This window comes from Peromyscus californicus, unplaced genomic scaffold, assembly GCF_007827085.1.
Source record: "Peromyscus californicus insignis strain IS unplaced genomic scaffold, ASM782708v3 Scaffold_16__1_contigs__length_79575227, whole genome shotgun sequence".
Classification (NCBI taxonomy): domain Eukaryota; kingdom Metazoa; phylum Chordata; class Mammalia; order Rodentia; family Cricetidae; genus Peromyscus; species Peromyscus californicus.
In genome coordinates, this window is record NW_026294458.1 from 78,739,260 (window position 1) to 78,766,438 (window position 27,179).

The 27,179-nt window shown below is 47.2% G+C and overlaps 1 protein-coding gene across 1 annotated transcript in view; it reads right to left on the reverse strand.

Moving 5' to 3' along the window:
- Fam3b (FAM3 metabolism regulating signaling molecule B) overlaps positions 1 to 27,179 on the reverse strand; it is a 70,723-nt gene that overhangs the window by 11,111 nt on the left and 32,433 nt on the right. The window contains exon 2 of the mRNA XM_052741339.1: positions 13,468 to 13,611. Coding sequence (XP_052597299.1) covers positions 13,468 to 13,611 — 144 coding nt within the window. The remainder of the gene's footprint in view (positions 1 to 13,467; positions 13,612 to 27,179) is intronic.

The following is a 27,179-nucleotide window of genomic DNA, read 5'->3' on the forward strand; positions in this document are numbered from 1 at the left end:
ATCTAGAAGTAGTACTCTACCTGATTTTAAACTGTATTACAAAGCTTAATCATCAAAACAGCTTGGTAGTGTCATTAAAACAAACATACCAACCAATGGAACAGAAAAGGGAGCACAGAAACAAACCCCCACATTCAGTCTTTCATTTTTTGGCAGAGATGCATTGACACAAACAGGGCAAAGAGACAATGCTGGCTGAACTTACGACAACTTGACACAGAAACTAAAGTTACCTGAAAGGAGAGAACCACAATTAAGAAGATGCCTCCATAAGATCTGGCTGCAGGGCATTTTCTTAATTAGTTATCAATGTGGGAGGGCCCAGTCCATTGTGTGGTCATCCCTGGGCTGGTGGTCCTGGGTTCTATAAGAAAGCAGGCTGAGAAAGCCAGGGGGAGTAAACTAGTGAGCAGCTCCTTTCCAAGGCTTCTGCATTAGCTCCTGCCTCCAGGTTCCTGCCCTGCATGAGTTCTGTCCTGCATGAGTTCTGTCCTGACTTCCTTTGATAATGAATGGCAATATGAAAATGTAAGCTGAAAATCCTTTCCTCCCCAACTTGCTTTTTGGTCATGGTGCTTCGTTGCAATAGAAACCCTAAGACAGACACCATTTAATAAATGGTGTTACAAACTTGACCTTCTCATGCAGATGGATAAAGCCAAGTCACCTCACATTGTACACAACAGCAGGACTCAAAATGGATAAAAGACTTGAGTATAAGAACAGAAACTGGGGGTTGGGGATTTAGCTCAGTGGTAGAGAGCTTGCCTAGCAAGTGCAAGGCCCTGGGTTCGGTCCTCAGCTTCAGAAAAAACAAAAAACAAAAAACAAAACCCAGAAACTGTACCAGGTGGTAGTGGTGCATGCCTTTAATCCCAGCACTCAGGAGGCAGGAGCAGGTGGATCTCTATTAATTTGAGGCCAGCCTGGTCTACAAATCGAGTTCCAGCACAGGCCAGAGCTACACAGAGAAACTCTGTCTCGAAACAACAACAACCCCATCCCCTCCTCCCCCCAAAAGAACAGAAATCGTAAAACATGGGGAAAGCTTTAGTCATGTTGGCTAGGCAATGATTTTTCTGAAATGACCACAGAAGCACCGGCAACAGAAGAGAAAGTAGACCGCTGGAATACATCAAACAGAGCAAAGAAGCAGGGCAGTGGTGGTGCACGCCTTTAATCCCAGCACTCAGGAGGCAGAGGCAGGTGGATCTCGGTGAGTTCCAGGACAGCCAGAGATACACAGAGAAACTCTGTCACAGAAAAAAAAATGAGCAAAGAAAGAGACAACCAATAGAACAGGAAATAGTTCTGGGCCAGTCATCAGATACAGGCTAAGGCTCAAAGTACATAAGGAACCCCAGCAGTTCAATGACAAGTTTTAAACCTGATTATAAAATGGGCAAAGGGGTGTCTAAGATGAGACCCAAATCCCATACTGCATATTTCCAGGTGTTTTGTTTCTAAAGGTGATGATTTCAGTGTGTTAATGAGAACCTGCACTCCTGTGTTCATGGCAGTTTACTTACAGCATGAAATATGATATGTGTATATAATAAAATACTATTCAGCCTTAAAAAGACAATCTTGTGACTTTGGGAAAACTGGATGACATCCTGCCAAACGAAATAAGCCAAGCATAGAAAGACAAATACCACAAAACCTCACTCACATGTGGAATGTAAAGAAGTTAAACTCAAAGATACAGAGCAGAATAATGGACATCAGAGACTGGGCAGGTTAAAGAGTGTGGGAGGGAAATTGAAATGGCTTTGTTAAGAATGCATGTGAGTTAGATGAGATCTGAGCTTGTTTGATCAAGAAATTTGCCATGAAATGTGGCTAATAACATATTGAATTATATACTTGAAAACTGCTACAGAAGCCACCTTCAAGTATCCTTAACACACAAAACAACTTCTAGCCAAAAACCTTGCTGCTGAGCTCCAGTCAGACACCCCACTGTGTCTGCACAGACCAGAATGTCACACTGTACCCACATGTACATACAGACTTGACTCTTGGATTTTAAAGTTAATCGGTCTATTGAAAGCAGACATTCAGGCCAGTGAGAGGACTCAGCAAGAAAAGGCACTTGGTGCCAAGCTTGAGGACTTGAGGTTGACTCCCCAGAACCTGTTGGAAAGAGAGAACCAACTCTCATTGTCTTCTGACCTCCACACCTGTGCTGCAGCACATACACATGTGTGTATGCGGGTAATACTTCTTTTAAAAAGATAAAAATGATGGTGTGAACAGCTTTATCCCTGGAAGAACCTGCTGGAACAGGTCAAGGTTCAGAGAGCTGCCATGATATTCAGCACACTGTTGTGTCTCTGATGGACATGGCCCCAGACATGGCTTATTGGGGACCACAGTCCTCTGTCCCCAGAAGGAAAACATGGGAGACATGGCTTCCTTTCCTTCAGGCTGGTCTGGGCTCCTCTTTGCCTGCCCTCTGTCTCCTTGGCTTAGACCAGCCCCACACCAGCATCCCCTGTGATGTCTTTTTATTGTATTTTGTTAACTCTAGCTTACAATTTCCTTATTAAAAACTTCTCCAGGAAGCGGAGATCTTGTGTTTGTGTCCAGTCACTGCAGCACCTCCACAGGGGACAGTGCTGGTAGCTGTTCTGTCAACATCTGTTGAAGGCATGAGCATCTGTTAGGCTGATCTGTGTGCACATGAACATGTGAGTTCAGAGACAAGAGAGGCTGCTTACCCTGGGAAAGCACCAGGGGTGGAGGAGGGGTACAGATTAGCAGTATAACACACAGAACAAGCTGGGGCACCCATCCACTGTAAAGAGAATGAAGGGAATGACAGGAGACCCTGGGAGCAAGGAGAGCACCCAGTCAGTGTCTGCTAATTCCCTTCCTATAAATTCCGATTATTTAGACAAAAAAAAAAAAAAAATCCCTTAAATTTCCACTCTCGAGGAGGAATCTTTACTATTCTACCTTTACAACCATTTCCTTCTGGACTTTTCCATGCACTCAAAAGGCATCTGCAAAGTTGGGATATGAATGAAACGTATTTAAACATCATGCTGTGTTCATCTTAAGTTTCAAGTACAATACTTAATGTGGTTCTTGTCAAGCTCTAGACAGCCAACTTTAAATCAACTATTAGACTCTTAATACAAAAAAGTGCCACATATGCATTACCTTCCCCATATTTCTAGTTAATTTTAACACTCTACACCGTGTTTAACAATTTAGGAAGAGAGAGAAAATGTATGCGTGTGTGTGTGTATTGCACATCTGTGAGTGTGCCAGTAGACACACACACATGCAAAGCAGAGGCCAGTTGGGGAGGGCAGGGTGCTGTTTGCTTTATTCCTTTAAGGCAGGGGTCCCATACAGGACCAGAAGCTTGCTGCTTTGGCAGAACGAGGCGGCCAATAAGTTTCTGGATCCACTGTCTCTGCAATGCTGGGGCTACAGACGTGCCCACCTGTGCTCAGGTTTAATGTGGGTCCTGGAGATCTGAACTCAGGTCCTCGCATCTGCACGGCAAGCCCCTTCACCACGGAGCCGTGTTCCCAGTCCCTAGTTAACAACCTTTAAAATTTAATAGTGATACTCATTCCTTGGATATTCACCTGAAAATGCACTGAATAGAATATCTTCCTTCCTTCCTTCCTTCCTTCCTTCCTTCCTTCCTTCCTTCCTTCCTTCCTTCCTCCCTCCCTCCTTCCCTCCCTCCCTTCCTTCCTCCCTCCCTTCCTCCCTCCCTTCCTTCCTCCCTTCCTCCTTCCCTCCCTCATTTATTTATTTGTTTATTTAATTTGTTTGTTTGTTTATGGTTTTTTTGAGACAGGGTTTCTCTATGTAACAGCTCTGGTTGTCCTGGAACTCGCTTTGTAAACCAGGCTGGCCTCAAAACTCACAGAGATCTGCCTGCCTCTGCCTCCTGAGTGCTGGAATTAAAGGCGTGCGCCACCACCACCTGGTTAATATCTTTAAATGCAATAAACACACTGTTTAAAAGTGGGTGCTTCCTGGTTTCCAGTTTAGCAAACATATATCTATAAACTCATCTATAAACTTTAGAGAGAAGATTCCCCAGATGGGAACATGTTCTCCCTTTAGCACAGAGATGGTTCTCATATTCAGCAGGTGTGGCCGCTTCCCTGTGGACAATGCTGTGCCTTGCACACCTGGCCTGTGATCAGGAGACAAACACCTCCCGTTCTTCTTGCCCTCCTGACACCTTGCAGCCAGAGTACTAGTTACAGAGTCTCCTCCACTGGTTGTGAAGTGGGCATGAGCCCATGCATGAACATTATGTATGCCCACAAATATTCTGACATTACCCTGCAAGGGGAACTCTGACCTTAATGGTTGTTCAAAGAGAAGCCCTGTGGACATCATATACTTGTCAGGTCCCGATGGACAGACACTTAAGATAATAACAGTGTGGCAAACTGGTACAGGAGGCAGCAAAGGAAAAAACATAAAAGATAGTTTAAGATGGTTATGAATCCAGCTGCAAAATATAAGTAAGCAAATTAAATCTGACAGCCCTGTAGAGACCTCCCAGAAGTGAGGAAGGCAGTGGCAGCCTGATTTTTTCCAGGAGCTTGGCTCTGTAAACCCCAAAACATTCAGAAAGCAGTGAGAAGTTAAATTAGACAATAGACCTCAGAGTAACAGGGAAAGAGCAAGAAGGCAAAAGAGCATTTCTTTCCCCTAAATGTAGGAAAATATTTATAGTATAATCAGTATGTTTTGCAGTTTAACTATGCCTGCAGTGCTGTGCCAGCAAACACATTAAATAACAGTTTTAACCTATATAGATACATAAGAGTCAAAGTCTCTCTGTGTAGCCCTGATTGGCCTGGAACTTGCTATGTAGACCAGGCTGAACTTGAATTCATGAAGATCTACCTGCCTCTGCCCCTCTGCCCCTCTGCCTCTACTGGGATTAAAGGCATGAACCACAATACCTTTAAAATATATCTTTAGAATATATTTTGTGTTGTAAACATAGCAGCAAACCCCTATCAAGTCAATTTACTTCAGATTTATTAAAAATTTTTAAACAAATTATGAGACTGAAAGGCCAGCTGGATGAGTTTCCCTCCCCACCCCTATTTCATAAGCCCACCTCCTTTAGTCTTCTGGGGACTCTGGCTCCATAGCACCAAGAGCCCAAGTAATGGTCCCAAGAAACATGTGGCCTCTATCTGATCATGTGACAGTTTCCCAGGCAGAGTGACAGGTTCTGAGCTAGCAAGAGACATCTCCTTTCCCTCTAGGATGGGAAGGGACCCAGATGCTCACTGCCAAAGGCATATATACCTGTCAGGACAGCCATGGGCTGGGCTCTCACTGGGCTGTTCCTTCTCTACCTGTCAGTTAAAGTGGTTGGGGCTCTGGGACAGGATGAGATGACCAGTCAAACAAGGAAACAAGACCCTGCTTGCTCAAAATACCAGCCACAGACTCACCGGATATCCCTGCCAAGGGCCATGGCACAATACAGCAGATGGCAACTAACAGTCAAGATGTCAACCCACCAGATGAATAATTCTCTGATGGGAGAACCTCATTAAGCATGGCTGCGAGGCCACAGATGCTGGAATATCAATTGCTTCTGTCTGTAATTTTCTCATGTGCTATTGCAAATTTCTCCCCAAACTGCTATGGGGATTTCCCCACAGCCTGTATTGGTAGTGTGTTTTCCTCATGAATACATATTCCATCTATTGGGCATATTTATATCTGTGGATTTTCAGGAAGATGATTTCTCCTTATGCTGTGTAATTTTGATGAATAAAAATGCTTCCTCATTAGGTCTTTTGTCCCACGAAAACTGTGAGAGACAGTACCTGTTTTACAACATACCTCAGGCTGACATAGGAAAATAACAGCATTTTCAGACAGCTTTTACACCATTAGCTGATTTAAAGCCTCAAAGTAACCTCAGATTAGACCAGGTGCCTTGAAAGGTTTTAAGATAAACTCTCCCAGGGAATGTAGTCCTGTTTACAAGGACAGATAGCCAGCCGCAATACCAGTTTACCAGGACAAAATTGCCAGCTGTCTGATTTGTTGAGCCAAGGTTAGGCACATAGCAACCTTATTGTGGTGCCCCTCTTGCTAAGTCTGGCTGTTATCTAGGACAGCAATTAACTCTGCACTAACTCCAACCTTAGTTTCATGATATGAGACTCAAAGTTCAGCCAACTAACTGTTCTTTATGATAGGTCCTGAAATCTCAAGAATGACAGGATACGGATCAAGAGGTCTGGCCAGAGATATAGATATATTATATACCCACTGCAGAGTTTGGAAGCATGTACTAAGACTATGTATGCCTTCTATGGAGATTTAAAATGCCAACTTGGGGTGAAGATTCTATGATTTCTTGCTTTTAGATTCATTAATCACTACAAGTATATTTTTACTGTTTTATAAACACAGCTTTTTCTGAGTAAAGCTTATGCTTTAACAATTTCATATGTATATATAATATATTCTCTTTCTACATTCTTTGAGTGCAGTTTAATATTTAAAATTTCCCTCATGGCAGATGGATCACCATCTGCAGGAAACAAGTCCCATGCCTGGGGTGAGAAACTGGAGCAGGAAGTCATGCATGATTAGAGGCTATTCTCTTGCCTGGCTTCATACACCACCACCACCACCCCACCCCAACCCCCACCACACCTGGCTTGCATCTCATAATGGTGCTGCTTCATATGGACATGTGCGCGTGAACTTCCTGGAAGGCAGGCCTTTGGTTTTCTTCAGAGTCCCTATGAGCATTCAGCAGTAGTAACCAAAGTAACATGGAGGTGAGTATTTGTTTTCTTGAAGGGCCTGGGAATGAGTGGGAAACCAGGATGGGTTTTTTGTTGTTATTTTGTTTTACTTTGGTAGTATGCTCACCATGAGTATAGTCTTCCAATCATTTCCTAGGAACACAGAACCACATTGCATGGATAGAAAAAGGTGCCTGCTTCTCAGGCCAGGATCCACAGCTCCCTCCCACCTGGCACTGTCCCAAAGGGTCACCAAGGACCTCACCTAGCCTTAGTGCTTCCTATGAATCCTCTTCCTTCCCAAGACAGCTGAAGTCCAAAGGGACAAGCAGAGGCTGAGGTCCCTGGCCCACAGGAATACTGCTCACACCAACACCAAGTGGCTCTTACCAGATCCAGAGGCAGAGAGTTGGCATGGGGGAGGGCTCCAGCCTGTCTCCCAGAAAGCAATGCCATCTCCAGGACTCCAAACAAGCCCACGAAAAAAATTCCTTTTCATCTCACAAGCCCTCTCTGAGGCCAAGTCAATCACAATAAATACAGGTTCTTGGACTCAACCATAGACCCATGGACTTTTTAATTTCCTGGTGTGGAGTCCAAGAATCTGTCTTTCAGGAAAATCCCCGGATCTGGGTACTCTGGTTTCCCTCACTCTGGGAATGAGGATGATGATCCTGAGGGTTTAGTAGGCATAGTAGAAAGTCACTGGGTGAGGAGATTCTTTCATTCTTTCATTGGGGCTACCTGACAGCAGCTTCCCGGCCACAGCCATCACTTCACTGCTTCCCATGAGACTGTGCAGTCAGAATTGGCCACCAAAAGCGTTCTGTTACATGCCAGCCAGTGGTTAAGTGTGGACTGTGCCTCTGAGCACAGTGTAAGTCAGAGAACAATGTCCAGACCTCTGTACACTCAGAGGTTAGGAGAAACAAGGAGAATGGAGTTGGGTGGCCATCCATAGGCAATGTCACTGTGGCCTTTGTTAAGCTTTTGTCTAAGGTCAGAACATGCTGAGGGAGAGACGGGCGAGGAGCTTTAGCGAGAGTCCTATACAGGACAGCACAGACAGGCTACTCTGGTGAGGAAAGAAGGAAAGAAGCCTGGGAAGTGGGGCTCTCTAGTGTCTCTGAGGTCCTCCAGGACTCAGCATCGGTGCTGGGGCCCAGACAAAGGAGACAGGAAGTGCAGGAAGACCACTAACTGTGGAGCTGCCTCTCTCTGCATCTGCTGCCCCCCTTGTAAGGCCTAGATACAGACACTCCCACTCGGAATACCTATTACACGTGTATCTGTAAATGCCAACACAATAAGGAGTTTGTGCTTCCTTGTTTTCAAATTCACACAGCACTAGAAGTACCTTTTTAATTAATCTAATAAAAAATGAAATGTTTTCACATGATTTTTTTAGCACTAAAACCTCCTGTCTTACTCTTCTATTGCTGTGAAGAGACCAAGGCGACTCTTATAAAGGAAGCCATTTAATTGTGGGCTCACTTACAGTTTCAGAGATTTAGTCCATTATCATCATGCAGGCAGGTGCTGGAGCAGTAGCTGAGAACTGCATCCCAAGTCATAGATAGAAAGAGAGAGGGGGAAGAGGAGAGAGAGACACTGGACCTGGCATGGACTTTTGAAACCTCCAAGCCCACCCACACCCACCCAAGGCTACACCTTCTAAGCCCTCTAATCTTTTTACACAGTTCCACTCTCTGGTGACTAAGCATTCAAATATAAGAGCCTATCGGGGCTGTTCTTATTCTAACCACCACACCTTCCTTGGTTATATTCTCACAGGACTCAGGTTTTAAAGCTTTGATTTGTCACAGTCCATGGTTAGGGGCTGAGAAATTAAAAAAAAAAAAGTCATGGCTAGGGGCTCCTGGAAAGCAGTGTACTGGGACTATCACGTAGCAACTCTCACAAAAGTATGCAATCCATTTTAGGAGAAAAGAGAATAGAACTTAGAAGCTAGTTTTGCTAAAAAGTATTGACTCTTCTTGGGCCCACAAGGTACAAAAAAACAAAGAAATAAACAAACCATAAAAACAGAATAAGATTCTGGCACCTCTGTCTTCATTCTGCATCAGACCCTTTCACTTGGGTCACCTGTTTACTTTTGATAAGGATACACTGGTCCTTCAAGGAGTGTTTAACCTTCACATTAGTCCCTCAAGTAGTGTTCCCCCTTCCAGGCCTGATAAAGGCACAGAGATTAGTCACTGCCACTAAAGAAAAAAACTGAAAAAGATACTAGAAGATTGAAAGACATCCCATGCTCCTGAACTGGAAAAATTAGTTGTGTGGAAATGGCCATTTACTAAAAGCAATCTACAGATTCAGTGAACTCTCATTCAAAACTCCACAGCCACTCTTCCTTTTCACAGATGTAGAAGAAAATCTGAGAATTTAAATGGCAACACACAAAAAATAAAATAAAATAATAAAATAGGATAGTGACAAAATAAAACAGGATAGTGAAGGCAATCTGAACAGAATACAGCTTGAGATAACACCACACCTGACTTCAAGCTATACTACAGAACCATGGCCTTAAAAACAGCATGGCTGGGCCTTCAGAGGGTGGCATACAACTTTAATCCCAGCACTTAGGAGGCAGAGGCAGGTGAATCTTTGTGAGTTCGAGTTGTGGTCTACAGAGCTTGTTCCAGAACAGGCTCCAAAGCTACACAGAGAAACCCCGTCTCAAGAACAAACAAACACACACCAGCATGGTCATAGTACAGAATCAGTAGAATAGAACTGAGGACCCAGATATTAGTCCATACTTACACAGCCACCTGATTTTCTACAAAGATGCCAAAAACAAACATTCAACAAATGCTGCTGGAAAACCTGCATTTAGCATGCAGAAAAATGAAACTGGACCCTCACCTCTCACCCTGCTTGAAACTCAACTCCAAATAATCAAGGACCCCAACATCAGACCTGATGCTGTGAAACTGCCACACTGAATAACATCTCTTTGCCTTTCATTATCACTTTTATTGTCTCCTTAACTGGTGTGTTGGGGCGAGGCAGCCAAGCCTAGCTCTTGTGGCTGCCAGAACCTAAGCTTCTACTTCTAATAGCCTAGAGTCAGAAGAACATTTTATACAATTCACTGTCACCATGACGGCTTCCAGACTGCCAAAGCCCTGCAGCCACTGGCTACAGTCAGTCTGTGCAATGTTCATTTGCCTCCCACCTCTGCCCTGCAGCACTCTCATCCTCCCACTCAGTGACCTTTGCATTATAACCAGCCCAAGGGTGCAAACTGCAGGATGCTTACTGCTTCTCAATGCAGAACTATTACCTATGAGCACCTCTGTCCTGGACTATCCAGAAGCCCTCCTGTATCTAAAGTAGGTGTGTGTAGAAATGCTCCTGGCCATTCTTTTACATGACAAGCAGTTGCAGTGCATCTCACAGAGGTCTGGTGCTGGCCTCATGTTAAAAGGGTAACCCGAAAGCTCAGTAATCAAATTAGCAACCATTTAAAACAATTCTTTCAAATTAAATTAAAAGCAAAACAAATTGTAATGAATAGTTTTAAATTTTTAAAACAGGGCTAATGAAGACAGCCGGAGCCCCTAGACTGAGCAGGAGTGCCCAGTTTTCAGATGACCTCCTCATGGTAACTGCAAGCTGAGGCTGGGGCTCCAAAGAAATCTCAGCAAAGCACACCTCTAGGGCCTCTCTGGTTAGATTTGTAAAGCAAGTTGGTCCCAGTCTACCTGCAAAGCTATCAGAAGCAGGAAGAGCCAACATTTAAAGACACCCCCAGTGCCCTCAGAAAGCTTTGCTTGTGGTAGATATACACTCTCTGTGTCTTGTGGATCCCAGCAGGCCTTCTCCAGACTTCGTGTCTTACATGGCTGCTCTGCCCACCTATGGGTCCCCCTCACATTCATCCATCCAGTTCTGGTCTGAAGTACCTCTCAGCTCTCCTGACTGTCTAGTACATGGTCATATAGTCTTAAGCTGGGCCTAAGTGGAGGCTGGTCAATAAACATCAAGTTCATCTGTCATCAAGTACAAGGGACCTTCACCAGCTCCTTCCAGGGATGGTATTTATTTCCATCCAGAGCACAGAACTAGTGTTTTTGTGGCCTTCTCTTCAGTGGTTTGTTTCTGTAGTATTCAGTATTGGTCCCACTAGGTGAGGTCATTCTTGTTGGTCACCCCTGTACATGGAGGCTCTGAGTCACTTGCTTGAGTGATGGGTGAGAACTTATAGAATCCATGCAGATCCCAGGGCCTCAACTCCACTCTTGACCCCTTTCCTGCTTGTAAAAGAGGAAAATTAAGGGGCCCTAGAGTGGCTCCAAGGGGCTTCAGTGCTTGCATGTAGGGTGGGTGAGGCCATTTCCTGACATCTGCCCACCAGGAACGTTGGGAACACTAACACTGAATACCCTAGCTGCCAAGTATGGCAGCAAAAGCTATGGTTACCCTACACCAGCTTCGCCTATGCTAATACCAGCATGATTTATCTCCCCAAATCTGTACCCAGAGACTCCCCATGTAGTCAGGCTTCTCTCGCTAGGGGAGGCTCCATACCAGGAACAAACCAGCACACAGCCGTTGTGACCACGGCCACAACATTTGGGTCTCTACTGTCTTCACTACACCCCACAGGTGTAGATGTAGTGAAGGATGGCAGGAGCTGAAACCACTCTACTAAGGAGCCTTTGGTCAAGGCTGGCTTACCAGCCCACATCCGCAGGGTGGGCTTGCAAGCACATGTGAAAGTGGAAGGAAATAAAGGAGACAACAAGCTTCTGAGGTTCCTCTATGCCTTCTGCTGACAGGAAGTGCTCCCTCCACGGGTGTGACTCCTCCACACCATGTACATGGGAAATAGGTGAGACACAGGAAAAGGCCATACAAAAATTGTACTGACAACCAAAACACCCAGTCAGAGCCAAGTCCAATGAAGGCCCTTTTACCTTTTTTTTTTTTTTAAGTTTAAAAAAGTGTAATTAATCTTCCCTCTAAGGCCTGATTCTGCTTAGCTTCTGCAACCAGTCAAGACCAGGTATATTCGGAGCGGTACAGCCCTAGATAAAAATGAATTAATTGAAAAGAAACAGCACCTACAATTTTTTAAGCATTATCTAGTTTTGTGTAAATTAATTTTTAGACTTTATTTCTATGTTAAAAATACACTGGCTTCCAGATGTAACAGCACACATCTGTAATTCTATCACTTTAGGAAGGGGCAGGAAGATCTCCAGTTCAAGATCTTTTCAAGCCTGGGCATCTTAGAGAGGGCCTGTCTCAAAACAAAACAAAAACCAAACAGCATCTGCATGCAGTGAAATTTTTAAAGGAGGAGAGTTTGCGGCTCTATGTCCCACTGGGTACCCAGAATCATTTGGACAGCATTCATTCCACTTAAACCTTCCTTGTTCTTGAATGCTGTGGTGGTTTGAAAGAAAATGGCCCCCAAAGGGAGTGGCATTTTTAGGAGGTGTGGCCTTGTTGAAGGAAGTGTGTCACTGTGCGGGCAGGCTTTGAGGTCTTTTTCTCAAGGTTCACTCAGTGTGACAGTCAACTTCCTGTTGCCTGCAAGATGCAGGACTCTCAGCTGCTCCAGCATCATGTCTGCCTGCATGCTGCCATGATTCCAGTCATGATGATAATGGACTGAACCTCTGAAACTGTAAGTGAGCCACCCTGATTAAATGTTTTCTTTATAAGTGTTGCCATGGTCATGGTGTCTCTTCACAGCAATGGAAACCCTAACTAAGACAGATGCTGTGGTCTGACTTTCTTCCCCAGCCAACTTTCACAGTCTGGAGTGAAGAAAGAACCTTGAAGACACATGTGCTCAGAGGGGACAGTTTTAATAACTGCCTGCCAAGTCCATGAACGGATTTTGACAACACCCATTTCCCTCCAAGATAACACACTCCTTCCTGGCATGAGTGTTGTAAATAAAACAGATATTGGGAAATCGAGAGCACCATGACTCAGTGGGATGTCACCAGCAAACTGGAAAACAGGCTGCCAGCAGGTATCATATCTGCACCCAGACTGTGCACGGCCTTGCCTGAACATTGTGGGCCCCACACTTCTGTTCTTATGCTCCCAGGCTCTGGCATTCTGTCCCAGATCATGAATAGACTAATCATCTATGCTCTGAAGCACACCTGTTCACAGCCCTCAGCGAGGTGCCTGGCTCAGTCTCTGCTACTCTGCTATCCCCTGACCATCTTTTCCCAACTGTAACTTGTTCCTTGGCTCGGCCTTGTTCTAGCCTCTTTACTCTGAGCTGTGACTGGTGTACAGCTCTGCCTTCCAGTAGAAAGTGTCTTAGAAGTCCACTATTTTTTTTGTGTGTGGTACGTACATATGTGAGCCCACGTGTGTGGGTGCATGTGTTCATTTGGTATGGAAAGCTGAAGTTAATGCCTGGAATAATCTGCCTTGATCACTCTTCTACCTTATTCATTGTGGCAGAGTCACTCAAACTCTGAAGCTACAAATGTGGCTAGTCTCCATAAGCCAGCTTGCTCCTGAGATCCCCTGTTTCTACCTCCCAAGGCTTGACCTACAGGCAGGTGCTACCCCCACCAGCATTTACATGACTTCTATGAATCTGAACTCTGACCCACACTTGTCTGTCAAGTGCTTTAACTGCTGAGCCATCTCTCTACCTGTGCCCCACCCCCATTTCTTTAGTACTCACCTTTGAGGACAGGTCTCTCTCCAATGCTTTTGATACTGTAGAGGGTGTTGGACAGGGGCGCGTCAGGAATGAGCTCCGCCAGCAGGTACCCCGAATACCAGGCGCACAGGGAGGAGAAAATAAACACTAGTGCCTTGAAAATACCTGTAGACAGACAACAGGAGTGTCACCTAGAGGTGACGACCTAGCACCATGGACACCTGAGCATTCCCTTTCCTCCACAGCCTATCATCCCTACCCATTTCTGGTGCACAGACTCCTGAGACGGCAGTTTTGGCAGGAGAAAGTGAGTACATGAGGGCCCCATGAGCTCTGCAGTAGAAGGCAGGCCACACAGACAGACAACAAGGAGTGTTTTTTAGAGCAAGCAGCTATACTGATGTTGCCCTGGGTCTGAGACTCCTCACAGGTTTGCTGCAGTGGGTAGCCATTCCAGCTTTGATCTGGAAGTTCCAACCCCCATTGAGGCTTCAGTAACTGTCACGCCTATAAGGCGGGGCCAAGAGAGGACCCTGAAGACCCGAGATCCAGATGCGACGGCTCTCTTGGTTCCTGGACGCTGGACACTGGGGGTAGACTGAGGAGAGTTCTCCAGAGAACACCGCCGGACTGCGCTACGCCTTTCCCAGACTCTGTAAACTATCCCTTCACTTGTAAGTTACCCTGCAAAATAAACCTCCCTTTTAACTATGTGGAGTGTCCTTAATAATTTCACCAACAGTTTGCAGACTGTGTGGTGATTAGTACAGTGTGGGTCTAAGGAGCTGATACCACTCAGGGCCTTTGCAAGACAGGCTCAGCCTTGAGCTTGCTCCCGCAGTGGGAACAGAATCTCCAGAGGGTAGTCTTAGGTTTGTTGTTGTTTGTTTTTTAATCATGGCATTTCTCTGTTAAAAATTACATCAAGGGACTCTGAGCATGTGCAACAGATGACAGCTGCGTCTCACAATGGAAGTCTCTCACCTGTCTTATAGCCTCAGAGGGATCTGCAGAGACACCCAAGGATCCTGACGGTAGGAGGTCCCCACAAACCTTTGTATGCTGACTTGCTATCAAAATCACCTGGCCACAAGAAGCTACAGATATGGGCTTGTAATTCCTCAGGAAGCCATTACCCTCCTCCTTGATGCCACAAGCCTGGTTCAGCCATAGAAATGGATAGAGAAAGGGAGATGGAAGGAGGAACAATGAGGAAAAGGCAGCGTTAGGCAGGGAAAGGGCTGTGGAAGCTGGAGGAGACCACAATCTATAGCTTCTGAGTCACAAGAACAGAGGTATCCCAGAGTTGGCAGGGTGTTTTCTCCCTGCTCAAAGCCCCAAAGAAAAGTTCTCTTACTGTGTGCTCTACAGGTAAGGACAGTGGTCAGGACAGCTCTGAGGCCCATGAAGATGAAACACGTGATCTGAGTGAGAAATTCCTCATGTATGTGTTATGTATAATAACCAGGTAGTGGTACTGTTTGGGAAGGTTATACAAACTTCAGAGAGGAACTTTGCTGGAGGAAGTCTGTCACTAGGGGAGGGCTTTGACATTTTATAGCCCACCCCACTTCCTCTCTTTGTGTCTTTCTCTCTGTGTGTCTCTGTCTCTCTCTGTCTGTCTCTCTCTTTCTCTGCTTCCTGACTACAAGTTGGGATGTCCTTGCTGCCAGGCCTTTCCACATGGTGGATTCTGTCTACTCTGGAACTGTGGGAAGCATGTTCTAGAAACTTCTTTTGGGTAGATTATGTGCTAGGACAGCTGTAGAATATGTACAAAGTCAGGGACAGTCCTTTGTGTATTGTTAATGTCTGGACAATTCCATCTAGTGGCTTGTACGAAGAATAAAATCTTCAAATGAAATAACATTCAGAGGGTCTTCCAGACTCCCATACATGAGAGACAGGAGTTGCTATGCTACTTTTGGAATGGGTAAAGAACAGATTAACAGGATGAATGTGTGGATCTGATGAGGAAGAAAATGGAAAATGTACGGAGAGTCGGGCACTCTCCTAGGGAAGATTCCACTTCCTGACAGAACCACCTGTGGCCAAACAATGAGCCCTAGCTTCAATTCTCATCAGGACTCTGTGCTTTGGGTAGAAGGTCCAGCCACTGGCCTCCAGGCTGGAGACAGTCTGGCTTCTTGTAATGACATGACACTGGCCAAAGAGGGTGAGATTCAGGGTCAAGACCATTTCTAGGGTAGGCAGAGAGAGCCAGGAGTACTGGGGGACCAGTCTACCATTGAAGGAAGGAAAGGAGCCCATCCGGAGGGTGGGATACAAAAGCCCACACTGGTAGCATGTACTCATGTCTTTGGTTGTCATGACAAAGTAATGCAGACCAAGAATGTCATTGAAAACACTTCCTCATGATAGTAGCTGGGGGCCAAGATCAAGGTGTCACAGGGTCAGTTCCTCCTGGCCCCCTCTCCTTGGCTTGTAGATGGTATCTTCTCACTGTGTCCTTGGTGGTCATCCATCTGAGTGTGCCTATGTCCTGATAACCTTTTCTTGAAAAGACTTAGTCCTGCGAGCTTGGGCTCTATCCTGTGAGCTCATTTGAACTCCTTTGAAGACTCTTCAAATCCAGTTCCATTTTGAGGTCCTGATGGATGGAACTTCAGCATAGGAATTTGGCCCAATTCAGTCCCTGCCATAGCACCAGGAAGCCATAGCACAACCTCTCCATTCATGGGACACCTGTCCCTGGGCAGACAGAACATAGGCAGTCTGTCAAGACGGTGGCCCCTAGCATTAACAGCAGTGACAACTGGGCACCTGAGCTGAACACAGGGAAGATACTTCTGGAAGGTGGGAGCCCAGAGACTCTGGGGAAATGGCTCTCAGCACTCTGGGTTGATGACTACCCTTGTGGGAAGAGATCCAGAAGCTTCAGAAATGAGGGGGGAGAATGGAGTCCAGGAGCTTGTCTGTGGTTCTATAACCAGGGCCCAGCCTTTCCTCATATGGTGATAAAGCCATCAACTTAGGTAAGCACCTTTGGTTCATTTGCTATACAGAGAAGCCTGAGGGTAAAGGCCAGCACTTGGCAACAGGGGAATATAAATTGTTATCAAAGTACTTTGTCCTTAGAGATGTATGTTCTGTGCAAATGTGCGTGCATGTGCTTATGTATTTACACACATGTGTTCCAGCCTCATCCCCACTGTCAGATGCCCAGGGCCTCTGAAGCCTAGCCATTTAACTGAAGAGTCAGCAAGAAAGCAATCCTTTGGCCAATGCTACACACAGGATATTAGGGCTCACCTCTCTTTCATACTCAGGGGCTGTCAATCACTATTACCTGAAGAACTGAAATGCTATGGGTGTCTCAAACACAGTGAGGCTGAATAGCACCAAAGTTTTTGTGTCACAGTTCTGTCTGTCAGGATCTCAGAATGAAACAGGATGTGAACACAGAATCTTTAAAGAGACAGGTAAGTTAAAATGAGGTCATCCGGAGGGACCCTGACCCAACATGACTATCTTTTCAAGAAAAGGTGATACAACACAGACACACTTGGAGGGAGATCATGGGTCTTGCTAATAGGTTTCCTCCAATCTGAGCGAGGACAAGGAAGCTGTTTGTTCCTGGTGCTTGCCAACATGCATCCAAGTCCCTGGCCACACCCATGCCTTTTAGACCTGGGAAGCCAGGAAGGCTGGGGCTGTAGTCATCTTTCAGGGCTCAGCTGGTTTTGGTGCTCACTGCCTCCCCGTCCTGTCCATTGAGGCTTTTAGACAGGAAGTGCTTCCATAACCCACCTTGCCAATACCCAAGCTGAGGGAAAAGACACCCACCAGCAGGCCCCACGGGACAGTATCATGGCAGCTTCCAGGGCCCAGTGACAACAAATCTGAGGCTAGACAGATGAGCCAATGACAAGGACTACTCCCAAAACACTGCCAAATCCTCAGCTCACCAGGCGAAAGTAATGCAGCCCCTCCTCTTACAATCACACTTACTGGGGAAGTGCAACTGTGAAATTTTCTGAAAGTTTTGGATGAAAGAACCACATAGCTCTTGTGTGAGTCACAAGGGCTGTGTGGAAAATGGTTGTCAGAGCAGGCAACTGGTAACTTCCAGCTTCCTCTATGTGTAGCCAGGAAAATGATATCCTAATCATACTGGAGAAAGCTAATGAAACCATTCTTCTAAAAGAACCAGAATGAAAGCCAGTGCAGGGATGAAGGATGTGCTCCATTTACATTCATCTGTCAGAGACAGGGATGTGTTCTGAGAAATGTCATTGTGCCAAGATGGCAGAGATCAGTCACGCAAAGTAAGGGGCCTGTGCCTTAGCAGTACAGCATCATGCTGACCTTGTTCACACAGATGCACACATGCAAATGCACCTCCACCCACTTACCCTACAGGACACCAGAGTCACTGCTGACGCTGATGCAGAAGCAGGAAAGGGGCCTGATAGGGAAGTCAAGGGCACTTCCCCTTTCTCAGCCTGTCCTGTTTGCACAGCGCCTGCTGTGGCTGCCTAGTGCTTTCCCTCAGGGGAGTCCGCTTTTCACTGTGAGAATGAGGTGGGAAGGACAGAAAAGGCAGGCTCTGAGAGACTCAAGGACTGAGGAAAAGTGAGCTTTCTCCCCCCTTTACCATCTTCCCAAGTCTCTTACCAATGCCGAGGATTCTGAGAAAAGTAGAAACAGCTTGTGAGAGGGTGCCTGGGCGCTGTCAAGATCATCTGTCATCAGGGTTCCCACTTCTCACTCCCCCAAGTAAACTCCAAAAGGGTCTTCCTCACTGTCCCTTTACTTTCCATAGATTCCTGAGCTGATCAGCTTGAAGGGTGGCCTCTCCTAACCCCAGTCAGCAGCCAACCCCTTCCCAGCTGTCCTGGCTCTAGGGCCTTCCACTCAGGTAGGCTGGTCCCCAGGGACTAAGCCACTTTGGTCACCCCTGCCTGCCCTCACCTGATGTCTATTCAGTAGGTAGGAGAGTACACAGAACCCCTCCCTGCTGGGTAATAAGAAGAGTGGGAGGCTTCTCAGAAATCTCAGCTCCCACACTGTGCCCCTCTGGATTCTTGTTCCCACCAGGATCCCAGGTCTCACAAGAGGTGGCCCTAGCCAGAGCCTTCACCCTTCTGCCTCAGCTTGACAGTCAGGAAGGGGAAGGGGTGCTGCCCTTTCCCCTGGGCAGAAGCAAGGCTAGCTGCACTGGCACTCACCTGCAGCAACTGGACGCATCTTCCACGGACTGCTCTCCTCCTACCTAGCTCTTGGCTGCAATTCCCAGGGACCTGGGGAGGCTGGCCTACCTGACTGGGTTGCCTGTAGATGGGACCGCCCTTAGGGCCGGCAGACAAGGGCGGGCCAGTTCCCAGCAAATGGGAGGACCCGTGGACCAGGCAGGTTCAAGGGGCAGCTGGCAGGCTGGCAGGTGTGGGTGGTGCTGCACAGCTGGCAGCACCCTGGAGCTCCAGGGTCACCTGAGAAGCAGGAGGCACCCCTTGCCCTGCTCACCTGGAGCCACAAATGACCAGAGGCCAGAGCTGATGTAATCAGAGGGAGCACAGCAGGGTTTACAGCTAAGGGAAGACAAGATGCCCCTTAACAATACCATCCCTGACCTTAATTTAATATTTCACAACATGAAATGGCTGTAAAATAAAGACTGGCTCAAGCCTTGTGAACACACAGCTCTAGAGTGAAGCCCCCTGCTTTGAATTTCAAGGCTCTATATTGTGTCCAAAGTAATCACACTGCCGGCTTGCTGTTGGTGTGGCCCAGCACGGTCCCTACCCCTTACCTTCTCCATTACTGATGGGATGATTACTTTGGGGAAATGGGATAAGAGAGAAGATCCCCTGGGACATGTATCAGCCCTCAGAGGTCAGAAGAGGGCACTGAATCCACTGGAACTGGAGTTCTAGATGGTTGTGAGCTGCCAGGTGGGTTCTGGGAACTAACCAGTGTCATCTGTGAGAGCACCCAGTGCCCTTACCTACGTAGCCATCTCTCCAGCACCCTCATCCTTGACAACAGCTAAGCCTGTATTACTGATCTTCAGAAATTGTCAACTTTCAGAGTTAAAGCTATGCCTAGGAAAAACCATCTCTCACACTCTTGTGTTTCATTGTGTTCCTTCTCTCCTCTTTCCTCTCTCTTGCCTTCCTCCTCCTCCCTTTCTTTTCTCTGCCACCAAGGGGTACGTGATCCAAAATTGAGTCTTTCCTCAACTTAATGGTTGATTACTCAGTGTTTTATTACAGTGATAAATAGCTGACAAGCATAGTACTTAGGCCTATTATTACCTGTGTAAGATTTCTTTGTCCTCTAAGGCTTTGAGGCAGTCAGAAACTTGGTTAAGTTGGAGGTGATTTCAATCATTCTCAGCTGACCATCTATGAGAAAAACAAAAGGCTCTCCATGTCCTTGGATTTGTATTCCAGGAATATGCAGCATGGTGGAAGGGCTGACTCTATGAAACTCTTCCAAACTGGAGGAAAGTACATTAATTTCTGGTGTCATGGAGGGGGGCACAGCCTAGGCAGAGAAGCCCAGAAAAAGGCAGAAGTATTTGTCTAGCTCTAACCAATGAGTTAAATGTTTCTTAGCACCAGACACTGCTTCAGCCCTAGAGACAGAGACATGGCATGTGATGGTTTAAGAGAAATGTCTCCTCTTAGTCTCTGGCATTTGAATACTTAGTTCCTGGTTGGTGGTGCTGTTTGCAGAGGCTTAGGAGGTGTAGCCTTGCTAGAGGAAGTATGTCCGTGGTGGCTGGCTTTGAGAGTGCCCTTTCCAGTTTGTGTTCTCTGCTTTGTGCTTGCAGTTCAAGAAGGGAGCTCTCAGCTTCTGCTCCAGCCACCATGCCTGCTGCCTGCTGCCTCTGCTCTGCCATCCTGGACTCTAACCCTCTTGAACCAGCCCAAATAAACCCTTCCTTCCATGAGCTACCTTGGTCATAGTGTTTTATCACAGCAACGAAAAGTAACTAATAAAAAGTGTGAGGTAGAGTCCCAATGTTTGGGCTGTATCAGGTCTTGCACTGTGACTGGGGACATTTATATCCGACAGTTCCAAACAGTTATGGATCTCTGTGTCATCACATTCCATAGCCAGGATGATGGGGCAAGAGGAAGGCGAATTCAAGCTGAACTGCATCAGGATACAAACTGGGCATGGAAGGTGTCTGTGTGTGTGGTGGCTAGTCTGTGCTGAGGAAGGCACCCCCACAGTCATGAACTTGGAAACACAAATCAAAAGTTGTACTCTAGGAGAAAGCTGAGCAGCACATCAACTTAGAGAATGCAGGAGGCTCTGACCACATGAGCACCATATACCAGTGCTGTGGAGCACAGGATCTCCTACATAGATAGGTACTGTGCTCCCTGGAGCACTAGTACCTGGTTACTCCTCCTGTTTGCCATTTAGGCAGCTGAAGTGCACTGAACCTGGCAGGAAGCTGAGTCTCCAAATTCTTGGTCCCTTACAGGAGTGTCCCAGGGCCCTGTGACACATCCCATGTGTTCCCCCTGAAGATAAATCAAAGTCAGGCTCATCAGCAGGTCCTCAATAGACAAGGAAAGTTCCATAAGCTTCTATTGACCCTGCTTGAGATGCTGAGTAATTGCCATTATTGTTCTCTCCACTCTTCCTTATCCACTTCCTGTGAGCTGGGAGCCTTTACCGCTGGAATGCAGGGTGTGTGAGGCACAGAAAACACCCAAAGTCAGCACCTGGGTTCATTTCCTCTGATGCTGGCGCTTATTAAAATTAAAAAAAATTTAAATGTGGCTCTTATTAAAATTTAAGAAAATTTTAAGGTGTGTGTGTGTGTGTGTGTGTGTGTGTGTGTGTGTGCGCGCGCGCGCGCGCGCGCACAAACACAGGCATACGTATACCATGCTGCATGTACAGATGTCAGAGGACAATCTTTATATATTGGTTCTTGCTTTCCATCTCGAGACAGGGGTTCTTTGCAGTAATATAAGCCAGGCTAACAAGCCTCAAACTTCTGGAGATTATCCTGTCTCTGCCTGGGACCCAAATTCAGGTCATTACACTTGTGAGGCAAGTACTGTGACCCACTGAGCCATCTCCCGAATCCTAGGTCACTCTTTATAAAGAAACTCTTGTGGTCTTTGGGATCTGAAATCAAGAAGGGTAAGTGCAAAGTTGGATGAACTGGACCTAGATGCCTTCAGTGAGCAAGTGGTTGACCTTAAGTGAGCTTCTGAGCACTTAATCCTAGATTCTGGTTACTGAGGACCACGTCAGAGGGGGCAGTGTGGATTGAGAGAGGAACCCTGAAACAATCCTGGGTGCAGAAGAGATACCCTACGAACAGTCTCTGACTTCAGCTGGTCAGTTTGTCTCTCACTGTCAGAAAACTGAATTTCAGTGTAGATTTATAAAAGTGCTAGGAATTAAGTCAGAGATGTCGTCACCATGACAAGCACTTGAGAGGGACAAGACATGAAAGATTTGTCCTGGGCCACAGTGTCAGGGATTTCAGTCCAAGCTGCTGATTTTTGTTGGGGTCTGTGATGAAACAGAGACAGTATACCACTAGGGATGTTATGGGGGAGCAAAGCTAGTCACCTCCTAGCAGCCACAAGCCAGAGAAAGAAACCAGAAGAAGCCAATGACAAGATTTATCATCCTTACGGCATACTTCCCACGGACCTAGTTGCTCCATCTGGGCCCCACCTTCCCCAGTCCCACTTCTCCCGAAGGTCCATTATTCTAAATCTATCAATGGTTGGCACGGATTAGTTCAGAGCCCTCATGACCTAATTGTTTCTGGAAATTTCTGGAGAAATATGCACAGGTGTGGTTTACTAATCTCCTAGGCGTTCCCCCCTCCATTAAAACTGAAAACGGGCATTCACCATCACAAGGGCCATGAGACAAACTGCATGACATTGTGGTGGTTAAAATGAGAGATGCCCCCCTAGGCTCATTCGTGTGTTTGAATACTTGGTCACCAGTTGAGGGCACTGTATTACCTAGGGTTTCCATAACAGCATGACTAAAAGTAACTTGAAGAGGAAAGATTTTATTTCACCTTACAGCTTATAAATCCATCTCTGAGGGAAAACAGGACAGGGAATCAGGGCAGGAACCTGGAGGCAAGAGCTGATGCAGAGGCCATGAAGGAGTGCTGCTTACTGGCTTTCTTTTTCCTCATGGCTTGTTCAGCCTGTCTTCTTACATCTGCCCAGGGGTGGCACAGCCCATATTGGGCAGGGCCCTCCCATATCAATCGCTAATTAAGAAAATGCCCTACAGGCTAGCCTAAAGGAATCCTATGGAGGCATTTTCTCAGCTGAGGCTCCTTCCTCTCAGATGACTCTAGCTTGTGTCAAGTGGACATAAAACCAGCCAGCACAGGTACTATTGGGGAGACTCTGGAACCTTTAGGAGACAATGCCTTGCTTGAAGAACTCATTGGGAGATGGAGGAGGGGATGCACTTTGAGGGTTTATAGCCACGATCCACTTCTTGCTCTCTATTTCATATGTGTGAATAAAAATGCCATCAGCAAGCTTCCTGCTCCTACAGGATTGCCATCCTTTTCCTGCCATTCTGGACTCACCCTCTGGAACCCAAGTTAGTTTGAGTCATGGCATTTGATCACAGAAACAGGAAAGTGACCCACACACTTGGCCTGGAAAATTCCAACAGAAAACATTTCTCAAAGGTAATTCTTATAGACAGAAAACAAAAGGGACTCAGGAGACAGAAGATGCTTCTGGAAGCGTACAGGATTCCTAAGCCGCACCATGACGGAGTCTGACACACAAGTAATCTAGTTGGCTAGTTGGCATAGGGCTCTGGGAACCTCTACACATAAGAAATGCAAAGGAGACAGGCAGACAGACTCAATCTCAATAGGCTGAGGCTACTTTATTGGATCAATGAGGGGCCCTAGTCTTTCCTTTAGATGAAGGTTGAGCTCATTTAGAGAGGCTGGGGGGCATGTGTATATATAGCTAGGTAGCTACCAGGAAGTTATAGCTTGTGTGTGTGTGTGTGTGTGTGTGTGTGTGTGTGTGTGGTGTGTGGTTTAGCTGGAAGCAGGGTGGGCTGTTTTTGGTTGTGAGCCTAGCTTTTAACAGCTGAGCCATCTCTCCAGCCTGGTGGGCTGTTTTTGATACACTGGCATATTGTTTCAGGCTGGAGCCAAGCAATTCTTTATGGCTAGGGTCCATACCCAGTACAGCCTGACTCAGTTCTTCAGGACCTGAGGCTATTACCCAACACTACACACTCCAGAACCTAATCATCAGGTCTGGCACCTTCAGGTCTATTTCATAACTTTTCTCCCTATAGAGAGTGGTGCTCAGCCAACCCTGCCTACAGTCAAATCCCAGAAGACCTCATGTCAGTAGTTACAGAGGCTGTGACCAAACACATCTCTGGGTTATGAGAGAGGCCCTGCCCTCCATTACCTCAGCAATGTCAGCTGCAGCCACCCCAGTCCCAGATGTTACAGCCCACCTGTAATTGTCCCCAGTCGCTGTAACCCCACTTCATTCTTAGGTCAGAGGGTTGCCCCTCTGCTGTCGCTCTTCCCAAACAGCCACCCCAGTGACCTCGAATGAGAACCTCACATGCCACCCAGTGCTTTCTAGGAAAGGCACTTGGATACTTCCTGGAGGTGCTCACTCCTGCTATGTGGAAGGTTCTGGAATTCCCTCCTGGGAGGTGGCCTTCCCTGGTGTCCCAGGTAAGATCCTAGTCTGCCCTTGGGTTTCCAACATGAGCACAGACAAGAACCAAGGCCTCAGCACCCACCTTATTCGAGTTTGGGACGCCGAAGGGTATGGGGACCCACGTGGTGAAAACTGTCGGGAGAGTCTGACTCCCCTCATAAGCATTCCCTGCGTGAGAAAAGCCCTAGCTGGGTCCAGCAGTGCCCAGGGACACTTGATACAGTCCTCCCCTGGGACCCTCGGCCCTCACTCACCATATCGGTGGCTCCAGCCTCTACTGGTCCGGGGCAGCCGCACCTCTGCCATGTGCCCAGGCCAGCGGCTCCGCTGAGCTCCGCCCTGTGTTCCTGTTGCCCCACAGCGCCCCCTGTCCTTCCCCCCATGCTCTGCAACATGCGCAGTCTCTTCCGCCTGGAGCCCCTGAGGATTTGGGGGCCTGCACTGTGGGGATCCCGTGGTGAGGGATGCTGCTACTTGCAGGGACATATCCAGGTGGCAGCCAGGCTCTCAGACAGGTTACTCTGGCCTGCGAGACTTCACCCGTTAGGGAACCCCACAGGGAAGCAGCCCTAGGGTAGGAAAAGCCATAAGAAAGCCCCCCCATCCCGACTTTGGGTGCAATGCGATGGTCTTCTGGGGTCCGGAAGGCCCATTCAGTACTCAGGAAATTCACTCTCCACTTCTAAATGCTTTGTTCAAGCCAGGCTCCATGCCTTTTCTGATGTCCTGGGGCCCCTTATATTTAGGAGTCTAGGCTGAAGTACTTTTAAATTAATTTCCATATGCTTATGTTTCAGGGAAATGCACCTAGTATCCTGTCCTCTCACCACCCAGAGATCTAGTCTACTTGGAATAAATTCCTCACCCCAGCAGGAGCTGGAAGCTAGAGGATTAGGAGTTCAAGGTCATCTGCTACATCGTGAGTTCGGGGCCAGCCTGAGCTACTTGTAATGGTGTCTAAAATTTTTTCTGAAGTACCTAGTGCCATCGGTGATGCAGATACGGTAGAAAAGATACAGATTGGATTCTCGGCCATCTCTGTGTCCCACATACTAAGGACACGGGCAGAGCCAGGATGCATGCCTCTACCTGAGCAGAACACTGGGCCTGTAGGCTGTTTCACACTGTTAGCAAAACTGAACTGCAAGATTGTAGAAAAGATTAAAAGTTCTCTGACACCGGCCCTCAGACTCATACTGATGTGTGTGTTTGAGTGTACATGTGGAGGCCAGAGGCTGACATCCATTTTTTTCCTCTATTGTCCTTCATCTTATTTTTTGAAACGAGGTCTCTCACTGAACCCAGAGCTTACCATTGCTGTCCGGCAAGCCTCTGGTATCTGCTTGTCCCCCTAACCCCAGCACTGATTTCACACAAGTGGCTTTTAATAGGTTCTGGGGATCCTAATTCAGGCCCTCATGGTTGTACAACAAGGACTTTACTGATCCATCTCCCAGACCCTGGCCCATGACTTCTGTCTCAGAGTCCATGCTGATGGGGGCTGCTGATCTTAGCTGGGTCTGCCCGTGGGACTTCAGGATGAGGCCAAAGTGCAGGGTCCAGGCTTAGCCCAGGAGAGTACCATTCATTGTGTGAGAACTCAACTCAGGGTGACTCTAGAGTATGGGCAGACTGAGGCCCTGCTCAGTTAGCATGACGGGTGTTGACACCCTGAACACTAATGGGTCATCCTTTGCCAAGGAGACTGCCAAGCAGCAATCTGATCTCTGTGCACTTGCTGGCCAGTGCCACTGCTTTGTTATCTCTTATAAAAACATCGTCTAGGTCGCAAATACCCCAGACTGAGCACTCCTAAGGTTATCAATAGGAGTGGAAAGGGAAGGGCCTCCCTGAGTCTACAACAGGCAAGGGGAGAGGCCTGAGATCAACTCTGCCGGGCACTCCAGAACAGCAGGCCGTCCTCCAGCACCTTGCCCTAAGAGCCACTTTAGCTAGACCCCTGGGGATTCATGTGCTTTGTGCATGGGAGGCCTCTGTTGCTGTTCCCTTGACTGTCTGTTCTCCACCTGCATTTGACGGGTGCGTGTCATATATGAGGGGAAAGGACCCCAGAAAGGCATGTGCTGTCTAGACTGGAGGACTCTTCGGGGGTTTGGTTCATGGGAGCTGAGCCTGGTAGCCCAGGCAGCAGGGCGGCCAGGGGGAAGGTTTGTGGAGACCTAAGTTGGGCATGGCTGGAGAGGCTGAGGCAGGGCAGGGAAACCTGGTTAAGAGGACACCTTAGTGATTGTCCTCACAGGGAACTAGGGCAATGAGCTAGCTGCGGTCGGTCACAGAGACAGCCCCTGCTTAGTGTATCCTGCCCTCTGAACCTTGCAACTGACTTCCATGCCGGCTGTGTAGGGTAAGTGAAACAAGGAAGTAATAGACTGGCCACAGCGCGTAGAATTCAGGTGGGGTGTCTCCTGACACAGGGCAGGCAGAGACAGAGGCCAGGCCTAGTGACTGCCTGCCACCTTGTTTTCTGGAGATAATAGCACTGGAGTTCCATCTACGGTAGCCTTCAAGGGGAAGCTACAGAGCAGACCGTGGGAACACCGTGGAGACAGGCTACAGCAATGTTAGTGGGATGGTGGGCCTGGAGTATTGGTCTCAGCTCATACCTCGCCCCTCAGAACTCTCCCATTTTCTGCCTTACACTCCTCCAAAGCACCACATACCATGTCAGACATTCACTGTCCCCTTCTTGCTGGTCTCAAGTTCCCTGAGGTTTGGGTCTTTGGCCTAGAATCCCCAGGACCCAGTCCAGGTTTGAGTCTCAGTGCACTCCACAAATATTTGTGGTGTGGCTAAAGGAGTTAGCAAACAGGCTAAGAATCCGGCTCTTTTTAACAATAACCAAAGGAACCACCTCTTTTTCCTTCTCCTTCCTCTGACAGTTGATTTAGTGCCAACTTACCTGCTTTCAGAGAGTGATTCTGGATTTCCCTGGTAAGGATGGGAGGAGTGCTGCAGTGATCCTGTAGCCAGGGCTGCATTCTTTTTAGCTGAATTCATTCTCTTCCAAAAAAAAAAGACTGGCTT